The sequence below is a fragment of the Protopterus annectens genome, chromosome 7.part0 (genome assembly GCF_019279795.1).
Source record: "Protopterus annectens isolate FY-2018-M chromosome 7.part0, PAN1.0, whole genome shotgun sequence".
Classification (NCBI taxonomy): Eukaryota; Metazoa; Chordata; order Ceratodontiformes; family Protopteridae; genus Protopterus; species Protopterus annectens.
In genome coordinates, this window is record NC_056739.1 from 918685722 (window position 1) to 918705760 (window position 20039).

Here is a 20039-nt window from a genome sequence, read left to right on the forward strand (position 1 = left end):
AATTTATTTTATTTTACATTTGTTGATCAGGTTTATCCAACTGAGCTGGTAGCCCTTTTTCAGAGGAGACCCGGGGAGAAAAGCTCCACAATATTTACATTTAAGATTTAAATAGTAAAAAATAAAAAAAAAATATGTAAACAATAAGGCTTTGACAGTACTTAAGATAAAAATATACAAAAGGAAATACAAAAATTCTGAGTTGAGAAAAATAGTAGGGTGAATAGAGTTTCATTACATATACAATATATAAACAATGAAAGAAAAAAAAGGGATGGTTGTTGATATAGCCAGGTAGTTGTAATAACAGAAAGTATGCAGGTGGTAAATAAGTAAGGGTATTATAAAAAGGAGTAAGAGGCAATAACCCAAATAAGAGGAGGTAGATAGAGGTCTCTAAAAGTGGCAGGAGACAGCAAAAGGCTGACAGAGTACTAAAAATAAGATAGGATGACAGTTTAAGGGGGTGAGTACAGTGACATAGCCAGTGGCTTTTTAGGTAGTCTTTAGCCATTGATTTGAATACATGTGGTTGTTTAAGGGATTGAACTTCCAGTGGGAGTTTGTTCCAGGAGATAGAAGGTTGGTAGCTAAAGAGGTTTTGACCAATTTTGCTCTTAGGTTTATAGATATGTAGTAGGTTTTGGTTTGAACTTCTGAGAGACCTGGAAGGGGTATATGAGTAGATAAGAGGAGTCAAACTAGGGCAGAAAGATGGCTGGTGGAGAATAGAGTGGATAATCTGAATCTTGGAGAGGAGAAGCAAGTGGGGTAGTTCAAACCAGTTTAAGTGTGTTAAAGAGAGACAGTGACGAGATCTATAATTTTGATTAGCAGCAAATCTGGCCACTTTGTTATAGGTATTTTTTAATTTAGTTAGGAGGGTGGTTTGGAGGTTAGAGAGGATATGAGAGCTGTATAGTAGGCTTGGTAGGAGACAGGCATGAGGCAGGGAAATCTTAGCATTGTTGGATAGGAACTTTTTATTTCTATATAAGGGGCCAGGTTTTTGATGTTTTTTTTTTAATACAACTGTTGACATGCATATTGAATTTCAGTTGGTCATCTATTGTAACCCCTAGAAGTTTAGTGTAGGGTTTGACTATGATGGGTGTATTATCTAGAGACTGGATGGTAAAAGTGGATTTGAGGTTATTCAAGCTTTTGGGGAGAAAAGGCAAGAGTTTAATCTTTTTAGCATTTAGAATTAACTGGTTGTGGGAAAGCCAGGTCTCGACAGTGATGAAGGATTTCTGAGTCATGGAATACAAGTCAGACACGGTATCAGCAACAGTGATGACAATGTCATCAGCATATTGGATGAGAGTAGGATGGGGGCAGGAGGTATGGAGTAGATTAATAAAGATACTAGAAAGTAATGGTCCAAGGATACCCATTTTGATGGGGAGTGGAGGGGAGAGGGCTGAGAGCCATTTTACTGACTGTAGTCGGTCAGAGAGGTAGCTAGAAAACCAGAGGATGGCAATGTGTCTGAAGTTGGAGATTTCAATGGAGTTTCCTCCTTTACGAATGGGTAAGGTATAGAAGTTTAGATTTAGTGATAGACTGGTCAATTAGTATATTGACTGGGAGGGCTATAGAGTCTGCAGCTAGTTGGAGAAAGTGGGGAGGTAGATTATCTGTAGATACAAAGCAGGGTTCTAGTTTGCGAAGTAAAGATTTAATAAAGCTGGTAGGTATTGGTTTAAGGGAGAAAGTGTCAGTAGAATTTTGGCTACAGAGGGATCTGGGGGGGTGTTAGTGTTAGAATTAGAGGGGGATAGGACTTAACAACTTACTGATGGATTTTATGAAGTAGAAATTAAAGTTTGATGCAGTTTCAAGGCGTGTGTTTGTAGGGCAGGGATTGGGAGATGAGGGGGTTACTGGGATGGAATACTTGATTTATTGCATGCCAGAATTTCTTGGGATTAGATGTAAGATGGAGCTAGATGGAGTGTTACTTTTTGTCTTTATTGACTTGCTTTTTAGTGAGGTTTCTAAGTTCTTTACATTTTTGCAGGTGAATGGGAGGTTAGTTTGCATCCAGGTTTTCCACATTCTATCTCTAGTTTTCATCAAGGAGCAGGTGGCATTAGTTACCCAGAAAAATATATTGCTTTTAACACGTACTGTGCGCATAGGTGCCAGTGAGTTTAGTATATTTAGGAAAGTAGTGTTAAATACCACATGAAAGCACAGACATAAAGCAAACTTCCACCAATATATCCACACCTCTAGGGTAATAAAAGTATTGCAGATTTTATTTCAACTGTCTGCTCTCCCCTAACTTATGAAACAGCTACATATTTTTCTTCAACAGCCCATCTTCCATTTCCCTCCAAACAGCTACATAAGGTCTGTTGCATGTTTTATGAAACCATTCCACCTATCATTCACCCTTTCATGAAAAACATCCTACTTCACAGTTCCCTGACTCTATCCACAATATAGCTTCATGTTAACTCACACCACCCCTTTCTCTCTTACACCCATCCCCACAGCTTACATCAAATCAGTTCTTAGCAAACTTAAAACATGCTCTCCATCAGCTGATAACCTATCCCCCAATTCCTAAAACTTGCTGCCAATTCTATCACCTACCCCATTCTCCATCCTAATCAGTAGTCCAAATCTAGAAAAAATCCTATGTCATCATACCCTTGCATAAAGGTGGCAACTCAACTGACCCCTCAGATTTCAGGCCTACTGCCATACTATCTCCCATGTCTAAAATTCTTGACAAATGCATCCCTAAAAACAGCTCCTTGATTACCTACTCCTAGAAAATCTCCTAACTCAAATCGGAAATTCCCGTGACAACAAGCTAATCTCCTGTCTTTTTCTAGATCTCTCCAAAGCCTTCAACACTGTTTTCCACCGACTACTTCTATCCAAACTAGCTACCCTTAATCTATAGAACTCTGCACTTTCTTGGTTCCCTAGCTATCTCTCCAATAGGCACCAGGGCAGTTAAATGGCAACCTAACTGCTCTCCCTTCTTACCACTGGGGTACCTCAAGGCTCCATCCTTGGACCCCTTTTAGTCAATATCTTTACTAATGCCCTATACACTTCCTGTCCACTCTTTTCTGTCATACAACATGCTGATGATTCCACAATCAACTCCTCCTCCAACAGTATCGCCCACCTTTACACCCTCACCCAACAGTCTCTGCAGTCTGTTGAAAAATGGCCAACCAATTGCGACTCAACCCAATGGAAAAATAACTTCTATTTCTCTCTAAAACTCTCCAGCATCACACAGATACCTTTACTGTCTCCTCCCTTAACAACACAGTCATCACTTTTGAACCTCACACTAAACTGCTAAGAGTTATTATTGACGACCAACTAAAGTTTGATCTCCATATTCAGCAGTGCATTAGAAAAAACATCAAAAGTTAGGCCTGCTATACAGGCATCCAAATTCCTCACAAATGCTGCTAGGCTCAATCTTACACAAGCATTCCTACTCCCCACCTTACTCTATACGGCTCCCATTCTCACTAACATCCAAGACAAACTGTCTAAACTGGAACTCACCTAGAACAAAATTGCAGGATTTGCCAAGAATCTACCCTGTGGCTCTCACCACTGCCTAGCCTTGAAAAACCTTCAGTAGCTGGAATGTCATCATTAAATCCTAATACCACAGCTTCTTATGACGCATTCCATCTTACATGAACCCTCCCCTCTTGCCTCTCTCTCTCTTCCCTCATCCAGCCTTATACTCCCAGCAACAGAATCTTCTACACGTGTATGCACCCCAAAAAATATTGGTAAACTCCTCTACATTTATGTTATTCAGTGGCAAATGCTTGGAATAAACTTCCTCTAAGTGTTAGACCAATTTCAAACCCTAACTCTTTCAAAACAAATCTAAAGGACACTCTCTGTTTATCATGGACTTGCTTATGCTACGACCCAACTTAATCCACCTCTCCTCCTCTAATACTACTGCAGCAACCATTTCTGCCTCTACTCTCTCTGCCTCTACTTCAAAAAAGCCTACTAATAGTAATTTTTGCAGCGTCCAGAGATACAGTCTTTTGGAAACTGGTTTTGCCTTGGTTTATCCCTTATATATTTTTATATTTATATTATATTTGTCCGGTTTGTCTTGTAAACTTGTCATAATGTTACATACGCTGCTTACTATTGTATATAACGCTGTGCTCTACGATGTACAATATTATATATCATTTTCTACCATTTGTATAATTTTTCCAGCTTTTTGACATATTGTAATTGTATAAGTACTATTTTAGCTTTAAAACTCTGCCATTTGATCACTTTTGTTACTTGTGCTATTTCTGGAGCTTTCCTTCTCAGGCCTCCACTGAAAAAAGGGCTACTTGTCCAGTCGGACGAACCCAGTCAACAAATGTCAAATAAAAATAAATAATGTTAATTTCTCCTACTAGGTCTCTTTTTTAAATTACTATACTGCACTGAACTCTGCTGACTCTCTTGGAATACTTCCATGTCTCTCCAATGCACGAATCTTCAACAATACTCACACATAAATTACTTTATTTTTTTCATAAAAAAACAGCTGGTGATGTAACCTTTGCTTACTTCTGGCATACATTTCACATACTTTGCCATAACACTACAATACATAAAACCTAGAAATTAAATAGATAAACATCTATGCTGATGGATCAAACAGCCATTTTATCAAACATGATCAAAGTCTGTTTGATAAAAACTGTATTTATTTTAATTTATTTGTGTTAACGAGGGACAAAGACACCATACCTCCAGAGCAAGGTGCTACATTTCTGCACCGCTACTTAATATAATCAACTCTAAGGTGGTTGCACCTATGGGGTAAGAGTAATTACCTCAAAACCTGCCCACTTGATTGAATTTCGTGATTTCACCATATATCCTTCATCCAAACCATCTACCGTCTTAAACTAAACTATTTCCATATATAGGGCATTGCACAGTCATACTCTCATGATGGACTCAGAGCATCATGCTTCATGTGATGAAGTATGAGATGGACTTAATTTTATGTAAGAATGCAAATATAGAATTCCAGAGCTTAATCCTTAACTTGTGAAGCAGTCAGTCAGCAATTCACACAGTTCTCAATAAAAATATCAAAAACTATGTTGCCTCGAAGAATTAACTGATTTAAAGAACAAGGTTGGTTCTATGGCACATGGGGATGCAGACCTCACTGAGACTCCAGTGATCCAAGTTTGAGTAGGGACTCTGGCACTGGAATAGCAAAGCAAGGGAACACGGAAGACTGTCTTTCATCAATTTGCCTGTCCTTTTTTGGGGGGGATGTTGGTCTTGGCTTGGCCACTGCTCCCACACAGATGAAGTCTGCATATTGACTGTTGACAAGGGCAGTGGGAACCCAAGCTGATGATGGTAGCTCTTGGGGGTGGGCTTGTGGGAGCATGTACATTTTACTGGGAGGTCACAGGTTGCCCAGTGGTGATGCAGTGCTCATTTTTGCCATCAGGTAGAGTTAGGGCTTAACAGAATCTTCACTGCTTGAATCCAAAATTATGAAAAAATGCTTACTGGGGGCTTGTGTCAACTAGTTCTAAGCCAGGATAGAAAACCAGACTAATCTGGGCTGAGAGGAAAAAGGTGGTTGCCTCCTGCAATGGAAGTGTAGTGGTATGATGCAAACAAGGGCACAAAGCAAAGTCATGACTGCCTGGATGATGGCCACTCTGCATTGATCCTACCTCTGTGATGCAGAAAAGCAGTAAGGGTGAACAGAATGGTTTGATTTGGACTGGGGAGGTGTGGCAGTCAAGTAGGCATGTGGCCAAAATGTATACAGACAGAAAAATGAATTGCAAGCCATAAGTAAATACAATTATATCACCTTAAGAATCACTTAAAAAGGACAAGCAGAAACATTTTTGATATTCTGTTAATATTTATACTGATTTCTGTACTTTGTTGAACTGCTGTTGAGGACTGCACACTAAATGTGATTACCAAACAAGATATAAGCTACATACGTTAAGTAGCTCATCCTTACCTTGGTATTATCCTCCAAGTCACGGTTGTTTAATAACGCATGATTGATTCGAAAAACAATCCAGTCGAACAAAGCACTGTACAAAGACCTGGCCATAGAGTCTCTCACTGTCACTGCCTGCAGGAAAAATAAACAATATTGAAAGCAAAGTTCAGTGTACAAGTAAAGCAGAATATCAACATTATCTATATGCCTATTACATATGCTGTCTGTATGGTGATTAAGGAAGTATTACACAGAAATATGGATTATAACAGTGCCTGCTAGCATCTGGATCTCCAGCTGTCTTTGCTGGACTGCTTCCTCTTGGTGGGACAGCACTAACAAATTAATTCATGCGCACTTATAGGGTTTAGTTTTTCATGCCAAGCACTATTTAACATATGTGTATCCAGTCAAAAAACTATTATCCCCATCACTGAAGAACAAGCAGCAAATTAGGAAGTAAGATTCTAAAAGTGCACCCATTATGGTCACAAAACAAAAATAACATTAGAACTGCATCAGCAAATGCCGTTCTGTTCTGCAAACTTCGGGATCTTTAAAATTTCCCTAGGCTAAGAGACTACTCAATAGCCTCAAGCAATTAAGTGTCTAATTCTGTATGTAAAGAGAGTGAGGACATGTTTTATTAGCCTAAATCCTGCCAGGCTCAGTCATGGACATACAAGAAGTATCACAGTGCTGGACCCAAAGCTAGGCACTCTTCCACACATGCATATATTCCCAACTACAGCAAGTATGCTACTGGCTGTGTGCATTTCTTGAACAATTCTGAGGCCTGTTGTCACATTTGGCCTCTATCCCAACATAGGTAAAGTTGTTATCTTTCCTCCAGGATATGCAAGTCAACACTGCTCTCTCACTTCAACAATAAAGTAAATCAAATTCAGGTCATCTTGATCACATTCACTTTATTTATCCATTGTCGACAGGGTTAGTTCTTATAGACTACTAGCTTCTTTCAGGTGAGATCCGAGATAGTATTTACACTATTAGGGGAAATTGGGCCAGGGCATCAGAGAACTATTTCCACTTTTTTTGATAAGTACCGTGGGATCTTTTACAACCACCTCAGCTACCATCATCTCAAGTAGATGGGGGCCTCGGTTTTAACATCTCATGTGAAGGACAACACACTCAGAAGTGTCATTAATCGATCTACCTGTTGTTGGAATAGTACCCACAGCTTTCTGCACCAAAGGTGAGTGTGCCACCTCTTGTGCCACTGACACTACATATAGATCCTTATCCCTCTGTGCCATAGCTCTGGCCGGAGACAGCATTTTCAGCTGTGTTTTCACAGCTGTGGTTCAAACCACCTTATGGCTACTGGTATTGGAGCAAACATTAAAAAAGTGTCTTCCAGTCTTCTAGAACAGAAGTCAATCACAATATTTGGGTTCATGCATTTTCAATAAGGGCAATTTAATAAAATGCTAAGATCCCAATTATTCAACTTTTACTGGGTTAGATAAGTATAAGTTTTTAATTTTAGTGTTAGTGTACTGATGTTTTATGTCTGATTTTGAGTTTTTGATTTATTTTAAATTTTTAGTATTAGAAATGTGTGTTTCTGTTTTATATCTGGGTTATATTTAAGTTTTTTAATACAGTTAGGAATAATTTGTTTGTTTCTTAGTTTTTTCCTTTATTCTACTGTTGTGCAGTCCTAGAGTTTGTAAATTTATGTAAGGGGGTGTTTCCCACCACATGCTGGGCAGATGTCACTTGTACCTTTAATTTTTTTTTTTCTTTTCATTTTAGGATTTATGTATTTGTGTTTTGATGTTAGTGGTTTCATGTATGTGGCTTTTGTTAAATTATGCAAATCCAGAATACTTCACAGAACATTATATGGCTGCAATAATGACTCATACTGTACTGCTTAGCTTCATAGGTTAAGTACCAGGCTAGCTGTGAATTAAAAACAAAAAACTCCAACAAATGAAAACAAAACTGAACCAGGCAACCAGGCTCCACACAAATATTTAATAAATTAAGCACTTAATTTATTAAATATTTGTGTGGAGCCTGGTTGCCTGCTTCAGTTTTGTTTTCATTTACTAGGCTAGCTGTCCTTGCGGGCCATTTTTAAGCCTAGCCAATTTCCCTTTTTGTTCTGGAAATAACGTATCTCATTTGGTTATAGGCTGGCCTTACTCATTCTATGGTCAATAATTATATAATCCCCCTAAAGATAATAAATGGGATCATACCACAGATAATTTGAGGGGTCCCATGCATGGCATAAAGCATTTAGAAGATGTATGTGTCCCTAAGTAGTACAGGGGACAGTCTGGGGGTATATTTAGTGTTTCCCATCCACAGATCTAAGTTGTGCTTAAAAATAGATGAGGATGAACTTTGTTTTATGTGGATAGAAGTCTATTCCACCGCAGTGGTATCCTCTGCGAGATATTCCTGTCCCTCCAAACTGATCTGTTGATGTTGCATTAGAGGCTTAGATCCCTAGACCAAATATTTCTGATGCCATTTGTCTTGCTGAATGGCTGTAAATCCATCAGTAATGGGTCAGCAGATGCCTTGTGCACCAGACACAGGTCACTTCATAGCAGTCTGTAGGATACAGAGTATAGTGATAGGGCTTTGAGTCGGTCCAATTAGGACATACTGTTCAGGACTTGTACCCTTTCAGTAACGTATCTATGCAGATGTTCCAGTTGCTGCATTTGTCTGGATTGATACAGGCCAAAAGGGGCATTATATTTGGGTTCCTATTAAATGACCAAAGACGCATTCTATCGAATGTGTCTTGGTCGAACTTAAAACAATGAAAAGGCAAAATAGCGAAGCGGCTTTTAAGCGAATTCTTTCCCAGGGAAAGAATTTGCTTGGCCGCTTCCATTTACTTTCCCGTTTTTGGCACTGTAGTGCGATCTCAGAGTTGGTATATTTAAGTAGGGGGGGGTGTGGGGGTGAAGCCCCTCACTTTATGTATTCTTTCAATTTTATTTATTTTTTTTTTGGAACAGCGATTTTTTTCCCTTGGAAAAAAATTGTTGTGGTAAGCTTTCGCTTACATGGGGTCGATTATTCATCATTCACTTTTTTAAACGTTCGATGATATAATATAGACCCTTATATTCAATGACTGGCCTAATGATGGCTGAGTAAAGGGAGACAAAGATATCCCTACATTTAGACACAATCCCTTTATTTATAAGCTGTGCAATATAGCAGGACTTTCTTACAACAACAGACACATGTTGGTCAAATGTTAGGTCACTTCCCACATAAGTTCCCAAATCCTGAACAAATGGGTCAGCTCTTAAGGGCAAAAACAACAAAAACACAATGTTCAAGTACCCCATGAAATGCATGCCCTTGTATGCAAGTATGCAAGTAGCTCCCTTTACCACACACTTCTAGAATTTGTAATTTTACAATGAATGCTTATGGGAGCAAATGTAAAGTTATGTTTCTTTATAGCTAAATGCTAAGTTATCAAGTATGCAGACCATTACAAGCCTAGCTAATAACACGGTGTCACAATCAAACCATGTACATTGCATTTGTGAGGTTAAGGTTTTAATCATTATGCAAACACTCCCTCCCAAATGTGCCCAATGACCCATTTAGGTGTGATTTTGGCATTACAGTGAGTGTTGTGCTGTGACATACTGTAGCCAGGGAGACTTCTTGAAAAAGTTCAATTACAATTGAGGATGGATAAAACTGTTGTGTTGTTTAGGGGACTGGAGGAACACCTATAATCCTATCACTGTAGCACATAACAGACAGTGTTTCTACAGCACATCGTTTATGTTACAATAATCTACTATACAATGTTTCCTGGTTTGAATAACACACAAGATTAGTCTCACAGTTTAGCATGTAGGTTTAAGGCTATGAAATCCTGCAGTCCAATTTTTGATTTCTTCCATCTGCATATGCACATTGCAATGCTAAGTCAGCCATTTAACTACACTGGAAAACTTGCCAAGTATATACATCTCTAGCTGATCATATGCTTCTCCCTCTTAAAGTACATAACATGCATCTCCTGATGATTGCATTCTGTAACTTGTATTATCTGTCAATGTAAAATCTTCCTTTTCTATGGCCTTTCCAAGGCCTGGGCTGAGCCTAAAAAGGAATCCTTGGAACAGCGCACCTAACCAGTTAACACATTCAAATAAAACAGCCGCCACAACACTTAAACATGCCCTCCTTCAAGACAAATTCTTCCCTCTCATACGGCACCTTTGCAAATACAACTAAAAACCCTGACTAATTACTGAATTGAAAGGTCTGCGCAAACTTAGGGACAAAGCATAGTCTTCATGGAGACAAACCTCCCTCACCAGAAAACTGTACTGCCTTTACCTCTCTATGTAACTTAACTAAGTAAGCCATATATTGGCACAAAACCAACTATTTCAAGCACAAACCTCCTCTTTTAGCAAGACTTTCTTGTGCAACATTCACTCATGTTGGGTTGCCTTCAATCTGCTTAGCTGGCCCACACCAGAGTATTCTCTTCTGAGGGTATGAAGGCTGCTTTGAGACATACTTTGTGTTCCAGTGATAACTCCCACACTATCAATACTAATACAGAGGTTACATGACCTTGTACCTCCCTGCATGTTGATGTACCGCATCACGCTGGGTATTTGCTGCCTTACTAATTGGCAGGAGGCTCGGAGTTCCTCAATGAAGCTTAACATTTCCTTTAAATTTATATGACTTTTTATTTATTCTGTAATACATCTTGCATCTTCTGGATTCTTAAGTTCTGACTGAATGCTCCCCAGGTTACATCTGAAGCACTTGCTGTGAATGTCTGGCTGGGGATTTCTTGAGTAAAGAGGACTCCCAGGCTGAAGTTGCCTACTTGAACCACCACTCCACGTCTTTGTCAATGCAAAGGAGAAATATGGTAACTGTCGCTAGGGGGTGGAAGTGCTGAACCCATGAGGATCTCGGACACCCCACTATAATTTCCTCACGTGGTATCTGGCATAAACTATCACTGTGATGGTCAATGTCATGTTTCCAAGAACCCTGGGGCATCTTCTTGCTGTGATCTGCTTCTGGGCTGCTATGTGGAGAAAGTAAGCTTTATAATACTTCATATCCTCTGGAGGAAAGGAATGTTTTCTGTAGGATTCTGTCTATTCCTACGATACAATTACTTCTTTAAAACAGGACCTGGATAATTGGATGGCTATTCATAAGTTCAACCTGGGCATAAATGGCTCATCCCTCCTTGAGAGAGGAGGTACAGCCTAGGGTGGGAATAGACAAGGTATAATGGTCACAAGACTCAGTAGCCTTGAACTGCCTCTGATTTGACTTGATTTATTCCTATGATATTGGTAAATGGAACAGATTATGCTGGTTCGGGCACATGTGCAGAAAAGTAGAAGACAATCTGGTGAAGATGATTTTGGACAGAAAGGAAGAAAAAAGAAAATGAGGATGTTCAGCAAAGAAGTGGATGGACTGTGTGACAGAAGAAAGTGACAGTCAGGCATGAGTGCCGAAGAAGGTAGGAGAATGAATACACACAGATGGCAACAACTGAGGCTACACAGCGTCCAGATGTACAAAATGGAAAAAAGGAGGTTGATCATGATGATACTTGGGAGCCCTAAAGAAGATCACCTCCTTCTGGGAGGGTACCAGGCTTAATTTCTGCAGGTTCAGAATGAATTTAAGCTCATTGAGAAGATCCAAGGTAAAGGTCCAGGCCTTGTTCACCTTCTGCTGACAGGATGCCTAAACGAGCCAGTTGTTTAAACAGAAAAAATATGAATGCCCTTAATTCTGCAAAAGGCAGTTACTGGAACCATGCATTTTGTAAAGGCAATAGTCATAGTAGATAGACCAGAATGCAATTAGGTAAACTGGTAATGCCAGCCCCCTACAAATAATCTGATGAAGCTGCTGTGGTCCCTGTGAATGGGCATATGAAGGTAGGCAATATTTAAGTTAAAGTTGACCATCAGAGCTTTATGGTGCAGGAGGGGCAACAGGGTCTGAAGGGTCAACATATTGAATCTTGGCACCTTCAGAAAGGTATTTAGCCTTGACAGGTCTAGGATGGATCTCCAAATGCCCTCCTTTCCTTGGAAACAAAGAGCCAAGAATGAAAATCTTTTCCTTACTCCTGGAGGGGAACTATCTCTATAACTTCCTGTTGTAAGATGTATGAAATGATAGACTGTATTGGGTTTTCTTGGTGTTTTAGTTTTCAGGAAATTCCTGCCATAAGAGGAATTATTACCCACTGTAGTCTCTATCCTTCCCTGGTCATCTGAAGGCCCAGAGAGTATTTTGTTTTGGATCCTATACTGACAGACATATAGACAATCTGCCTGCCACTTTCCTGTAGGGATTTAGGAGGGAAGCCATATAATCATGACTGCTTCCAACAGGAAGATGGGTCCTGGCCACTCCCCCAGGTTTCCCCTTACTGTCCCCCCTGTCATCTTTTCTTAAATTGCTTTTTTTTTTCTTTTGTCTGTTAACTCTTAACCTGCTTGTAATAAAAGAGGCCTGACCTGGAAGGGTAATTTCTGTAATACTATGGCATGGGTTGATGAAAAATTGGTTTTACACTCCACATAACCTAGCCCCATTCTTCTAGTCTCTTGAAGATGTTACAGGATGGGTTCCCAAACAGCAAGTTCTTGTTAAGTGGGGCACTAAGGAGCTGCGCCCTGCCATGCTCTGGCATGGTTTGAAGCCTGAACGAGGCATATCTCCTAATCACACAACATATGGCTACTGCCCTAGATGCTGCATCAATAGCATCATAACCAAACTAAATGGAGCATTTTCCAATTGACTATCAGTATGTGTGAGATCTAATAATTTAGCCCTCAGATTAACATCAGAAACCTCCCAATGGTATCTCCTAGGTGGTCCAGGAGAGCCATCTCGTACTTGGTCATGTGTGTGTGTGTCTGTTACTTAACAGCTCTGAAGACCAGGGTAGCAAATACCAAGACTTTCTTCCAAAATGTGTGTAAAGCCCTGCTTCCTTGTCAAAGGGAAGAGGGTTAGCAGCAGGAACCAGTTTGCATCCTTCTTCTAGATCCATGGACACTACAGCTACATTAATCACACTGGATTTCTATACAATAATTTATGAATCTTATGACATTTTAGTGAACATATCTGATTTCTTAGTTGCAGTTGAGAGTCCGGTTCTAGAAAAGCTGACAAGAAATTATACCCTAATGCTTCTTGAACTTAAATTAAAATTATTTATATCTCAGCCTCAGATGCCTCTCTACCTTCTCATCTGAAGAAAAACTGCAGTCCTGCTAAGGGTTTCTCTAAAGGACATTTCCTTTGAGACAGTGTCATGAGCATCAAAATCAAAGCCAAAAGGGAATGACAGCTGACAGAAATAATCTAGTTCTTCCCTTTCAGTTTCTTCAGCATCCTGTACCCGGGCAGAAGAATGGTATCTCTTCATTTTAGAAGAAGTGACTCCTAACACTCAAGTTTCAATACCTGGCTGCAGGACCTTTGCTGACTTCAGTAGGTCTAGGACCAGAATGAACCAATATGTAGAGGGCACCTTAGTAGAACAGGGTTTGTGAAAGACCCACCAGGCACTTACTTACATCGCACTTGCTCAGAGCTGCATAGGGGTGGAGATGTCTCATTTTTTGAGTAGGACAGTCACCCTGGAAATCCTATGACCTACGTGGGAAGACCAGATTTTCATCAAAACATTTGACCTCCTCTCTAACCAAAACAGTGCAGATCCTGCCTTTCCCATCAGACAAAATCATGAATGCTCTTGGTCAGGCATTTGAGGATGAAACCTGCAAAGGGTTCATACAAACAAATGTGCCCAGTTCCTCAGACATGTCAGCCTCCAAATGGGTATATCCAGAAGTCTGTTGAAGCGCATGTGTCCAGTCAGGGTAGGACCTTATCTTAACAGGCACCTGTAGACTAACTGGGAATGCTGGAAACCCACACTGCATCTCCTATGTCCTTCCTTTTCTGATTATTTTCTACATTTACATTTGAGAGGAGAAAGAGACGAAGAAGACCACCTGGAAATTCCCATGGCAGATTGGGCTAAAGCCATAAGCCTCTTCCTCTCAAAGTATTCATAAAAGTAACAATCTACTCTGCAAGGTTTTTTTTTTTTTTTTTTGGTGGGGGGGGACCTCACAGAATATCACAGTGCTGGGTGTTGTACAAAAAAAAAACTGTGGTAGTTGTGGTAGTCCTTATGAAGAATCTGTCCACCACTTATATCTAGTGCCTAAAAAGAGAGATGCAAGTCAAACATAAAAAGCACAACACAATCCAAAAATATTCAGTAGTAACTAGCAATAAAATAAATAGGGAATTAACAGGATCCCTAATAGGATATGTACCTACTCCCACTCCAAAGCTGACTGACTATATGGAGGACTGTATACACTGAAAATGATGCTGACTCCAAACAGGGTGCTTGCACTCATGAAATGTGGCAATGGCACAGGGAGACATCTGTCTTACTCTGTTAAGCTTTTATATACTGTGTGCCATGGAAGGATTTTGAGCTCTAGAAGTCAGGCTAGACATACACCTAGTGGTTTAGTTTCAGTAGTAAACACTACTGCAACAGTGAGCTAACTAAATAACATCTTTGTGAAATACAAAATGATGCAAAAGCTAGGGGAAAAAATTAATAAAAAAAGTATCATGAAATTTCATTCAGTCTCAATTTGGTATGTATGAGAATGCTGATAAGGACAGAAAGTCCACAGACAGGACAAAACTGCTAAAATTACACTTTCGTAAGTGAAAACAGACATCTCCTCATTCTGGCATGCTAATGCACAGGTTAGAGGAAAGACTGCTCACATCACAGCATCTTCATCCATACTGCAAGACAGAAAGTACAGTTGTGTACACTTACCATAAATGCAGATGTTCTTGTGTATTCACTGTTGCAGTCATTACATTTGGGTAATCTGCTGGCAGGTTGCCCTCAGTCGGCCTGAATTCCAAAGTCTGCATCGGTTGCTGTCTTCTCTTCCATGACGTCAGGTCGTCAGGGGTATTAAACATGCAGCCAACACCATTTTCTTTAGTTTTTCTTGCCCCCGATGTCAGGTGCCCCCCAAAAGGTAACAAAATTATATACATATATACATATATATATATATATATATATATGCATCAATATAAACTTTACCTTCATCTACAAGCAAATACACTACATAGGTTGTAGAAGATAGAGAAGGAAAGATAAACTTTAGAATGACAGGGGGATAGCGGGAGGGTAACCTGGACTGCAACAGTGAAGACATTCGAACATCTACATTTATGGTAAGTATGCACAACTTTACTATGTTCTTCGTGTTTCACTGTTGCAGTCATTACATTTGGGTAGAATCTCATAGCTATGGTTGGGAGGCTGGAGCTAAACAGCATTAGGTGTGGCTACAAGGCCCTGCAGCACTGCAGTGGAAAAGCCTGCCCTGGACTTAAGAGTAGAGAGGCAAATGATAATGCTTTGTACAGGTGTAAACAGAACTCCAAGTAGCAGCCTCTAGAATGTCTTTGGTTGGTACTCCTCTGAGAAAGGCTGCTGAAGTAGCTGCAGCTCTGGTGGAATGAGACCTAATGCCCTTGGGCACAGGTTTACCATGGTGTAAGTAGCAGAAGCGGATGTAGTGGCTTATCCACTTTGAAACTGTCTGCTTTGAAATAGCCTTTCCTTCTGATCCTGCAGCATAAGACACTAGTAATTGCTCAGTTTTTCTTAGAGCTTTAGTCCTGCTCAAGAAGAATCTTAGCTGCCTGTGTACGTCCAAGGAATGCAGAATTCTCTCCCCCTTGTTCTGCAGATTTGGATAAAAAGTTGGCAGGTGAATTGTTTGGTTAAGAGCCACACTGGAAACCACCTTAGGCATAAAAGTTGGATTTGTCCTCCAAGACACCCTGTCTGGGTAAAATATGATGAAAGGCTCTACAGCCATGAGGGCCTGTAGCTCTGAAACTCTTCTTGCTGAAGTAATTGCTAGTAGCAGAGCTGTTTTCCATGATAAGAACTTTATATCAGCGATAGCAGCTGGTTCAAATGGAGGCAAGGTGAGCTTTTCCAACACATAATTGAGGTCCCATGCAGGTAATGGTGATCTTCTAGGAGGCCTTAAATGTTTGCCTCTTCTAAGATACTGCTTTAGTAAAGGATGAGAAAAGATTGGTGGCTCTGTATTGGAATGAGCCAAAATGGCAGAGGCATGGATTTTGATTGATGAGAAAGATAGGCCTTTGTCAAGCATCTCAGTTAAGTATTGTAATACCTGAGGAATATTTGGGTTCTGCTGTATCAGTTCCTTGTGCTTGATTCCAAGCACAGAATCTCTTCCCTTTGTCAGCATAAGATTTTCTAGTACTAGGCCTTCTGGCTTCCAAAATGACATCCATCACAACTTTACTGAGAGGTGTTTGTATGACAACATGATTAGCCATGCTGCCAGGTTCAGAGTCTGTAGTTGATTGTGCAGGATCTGATTGTTTTGCTGGGACAGTAGTTGTGGTCTTTGAGGCAAAGGCCCAAGCTGGTTATTGAGACAAGTTCCTTAGGATTGGGGGCCAGTCCGGGGCAATTAATATCTTTGGCTTCTCTTGTCTGACTTTTAGGAGGACCTTGGGCAGAAGAGGCAGAGGAGGAAAGGCATAAACTGATAGGTTTTTCCCAACTGAAGGATAGGGCGTCCACTTTCCATGCTTGTCTGTGATAAGTCCTTGTGCAGAATCTTTTCAATTGATAATTTTGAGGAGAGGCAAACAGATCTATGTCTGGGCTCCCCCATTTCTCTGTTATCATGTTGAAGACTTGTGGATTTAGTTTCCACTCGTGAGGATCCATAAAGTTTCTGCTTAAATCATCTGCCAGAGTGTTTTGTTTTCCTGGCAGGAAATGAGATTGAAGATGTATATGGTAGGTCAAAGCTGTGTCCCACCGTGTCATGGCTAATCTGCAAAGGGGGTATGAGTGTGTGCCCCCTTGCTTGTTTATATACCACTTGACTGTGGTGTTGTCCGTCTTTATCAGTAGTTGTCCTGGATGAAGTAAGCCCTTGAAGGCTGTAAGGGCATTTTGAACAGCTAGCATCTCTTTCTGGTTGATATGTAGATGCATTTGTTTTGGTGTCCATATGCCCTGAATGCATCTTCCTGCCATGTGGGCCCCCCAGGCATAATCTGATGAGTCTGTTAAGGTTTGGCTGGTAGGGGGTAGAGTGAAGGGCCATCCCATGTTTTGGTGACATGCCTTTGCCCACCATAGAAACTCCTGTTGCAGGCAGGGAATGAGAGGAATAATTGTTTCCAGACTGTGTGCATGTTGACTCCATAAACCTTTTAGGTACCACTGAAGTTTCCTCATATGCAGTCCTGCATATGGAATCAGTAGGATGCAGGATGCCATGAAGCCCAGAGCCTGCAGAATTTGTCTTGCAGAAGACTGGGTCATTTTTGCCATCAGTTGGAAGTAAGTAGTCAGTTGCCTTTGCTTGTCTGGCGTGAGGTAAGCCATCTGGGCAGTTGTATTCAAGCTTGCACCCAGGAATGTTATCTTTTGCGAGGGTACCAGTTGTGATTTCTTTTCATTTATTGTGTACCCTAGGCATGTTAGAAGCCTTTTCACAAATGCCAGGTGTCGAAAAAGAGTGTCCTTATTCTCTGTTTGAATGAGACAGTCGTCCAAGTAAGGATATGCTATACATCTTTGTCTGCAAAATGCAATTACTGGTGCCAGGCACTTTGTAAAGACCCTGGGTGCAGTAGATAAGCAAAGGGCAGTGCAAAGAATTGGTAATGCATTAAGCCAGCCTTGAATCTGAGGTATCTTCTGCACGATTGTCTTATTGGGACATGCAGGTATGCCTCTTTTAGGTCTAAAGTCACCAGCCAAGCATTCTGCCCAGCATGGGCAGAAGCTGCTGCAAAGTCAGCATTTTGAATTTTGGAATGTCCAGGTATGTGTTCAAAATCGATAAATCCAGAATTGGCCGCCAGGCCTTGTCCTTTCTGGGTACCAAGAACTGTCGAGTAAAAACCTTGTCCTTTTTCCTGTTCTGGTACTGTCTGAATGGCCCCCATATCCATGAGGGACGTAACCTGTTTCTGTGCCTCTGCCCATTGATTTTTTTGGGAGATCTGGGCAACCATTTGCCATTGGCAGAGTGTGGAAATGGAATCTGTATCCCTGTGATACGATGTTTAGTACCCACTTGTCCTGGGTTATTAACTGCCAATTTTGAGCAAAAAGTGCTAATTTTCCCCCTATGGGTGCTGCCAAAAGATAAGTGCTTGGTGTAGGCAGAGGGGAAGTCATTGGGATTGCTTTCTGTAGGTTTGCGCTTTATCGCCTAGAAATTTGGAGGTGGAAGCACCCCATTGCTTTGACCTGTATGAATCTTGCGCCTGGTTTCTGGAAACCATAGGGCATCTGGATTTGACCCTTTGAGCTCTGTCTGACACAGGAAAGGACCAATTTTTTGTAGGCCAGTGTCTACTGAATCTTGGTGGCTGCACTTGTAAGAAGTCTTTAACAGTTTGCATAGACTTAGCTTTGTCTTCCATTTTCTTTAAAACCTCTTCTGCCTTAATACCAAACAGAGAATCATGCTGTAAAGGTGCATCTAGCAATTTAGCTTTAACATGATCAGGCAAATTTTGTTCCTTTAACCAGGCATGCCTCCTAATCACAGATCCAGTAACTGCGGCCCTGCAGGAGGCCTCTAAGGAATCAAAACCACATTGCAAAGTATGCTTTCCAACTTGTTCAGCTGCATGCAATAATTCCTGCAATTCTTTATTTTCTGCACATTCTGAAATCAACATCATTTTCTGTTTCAGCAATTCCATAACATGTTGTTGGTACTTAAGCATATGAAATTGACAGTTTAAGGCCCTGATTGCCAAGGTTGCAGATGTATAAACATTTTTTCCCCATCTGTCCAGTGCCCTTGAATCTCTGTCAGAGGGGGTAGGATTTTTTGCTGTTGAGGCCTTAACTCCCTTTGGACCCTGTGAAATAGTTTCAGGATCAGCAGCAGGGTTTCTAAATAAAAATTTATGTGAGTCAGGGACCCTGTAATATCTGTCAGGCTTACTGGGAGCCAGAGGTAAGGAGTCAGGGGTCAAACATGACTCCGAAAACACATCATCCACAATGTCTAAAACAGGGAGAATGGCTAAAGGCTTGTGCTGAGGGAGAAGAAGGAAATCCCTGATCCTCTTTTTTGATTCTGAGAAGTCTTGACTCTCCCAGTGAAAATGCTCCCTCAAAGTATGCAAGGTTTCTCCAAGTGAATAGTCCTCAGGAGGAGATGCAGATGGAATAGACTCCTCAGCATCAGAATCCTCATAGGGAGGTATAGATAATTCCTGATCACAAGAGGAATCAGAAGAAATAGAAACCTGATCTGAAGATTCATAATCAGTGGGGGAGGGGGATGGGTACCCTGATCAAAGTAATAAGGTCTTCAGCCATTTTGATCATCTGTTTTTGGCATAGAGGCCTGTGCACGTGGCTCATGCGTTGTTTTTTTTTTAGTTTTAGAAGTTGCTTCTCTTTGGTTTTGCAGCTGTCGTCGGTTTGATATACAAATGTTGAGGTCTGAATACACCCTCAGAAGCCGGTGCCTGCTCAGCGGCTTCGGACCCTTCCGAGGGAGATACATCCGTCGGTCCAATACCTTGAGTATCTTGCGGCATGCCAGACTCCACATGGGTGTCGGTAGAGGCCTGTGACTCGAAGGTAGCAGGTATCAGGGGCTGTGAAAGCGCCTCACTGAGTACCTTCGAACCGGCGACTGGCTTAGGAGAAGCTTCGTCGTCAATTTTGGATCTCGACTACCCTTCTCTGTCCTTTTCTTTGTGTTTTTTTATGTACTCCGGTAGTCGGATTGCTATCCGATGACATTTCTGGGTAGTTAAATCTGTTTCCAAAATACTTTGATGCAAAAATATACTGATGCTTAGTAGTGCGTTGGTTAAATCTAGCACAAAACCG

At 40.8% G+C, this 20039-nt stretch overlaps 1 protein-coding gene across 4 annotated transcripts in view; it reads right to left on the minus strand.

Moving 5' to 3' along the window:
- MYO9A (myosin IXA) overlaps positions 1–20039 on the minus strand; it is a 2281069-nt gene that overhangs the window by 1224542 nt on the left and 1036488 nt on the right. For all 4 annotated transcript variants that reach the window (XM_044077496.1, XM_044077494.1, XM_044077495.1 and 1 more), the window contains exon 9: positions 6023–6139. In XM_044077496.1, coding sequence (XP_043933431.1) covers positions 6023–6139 — 117 coding nt within the window. The remainder of the gene's footprint in view (positions 1–6022; positions 6140–20039) is intronic.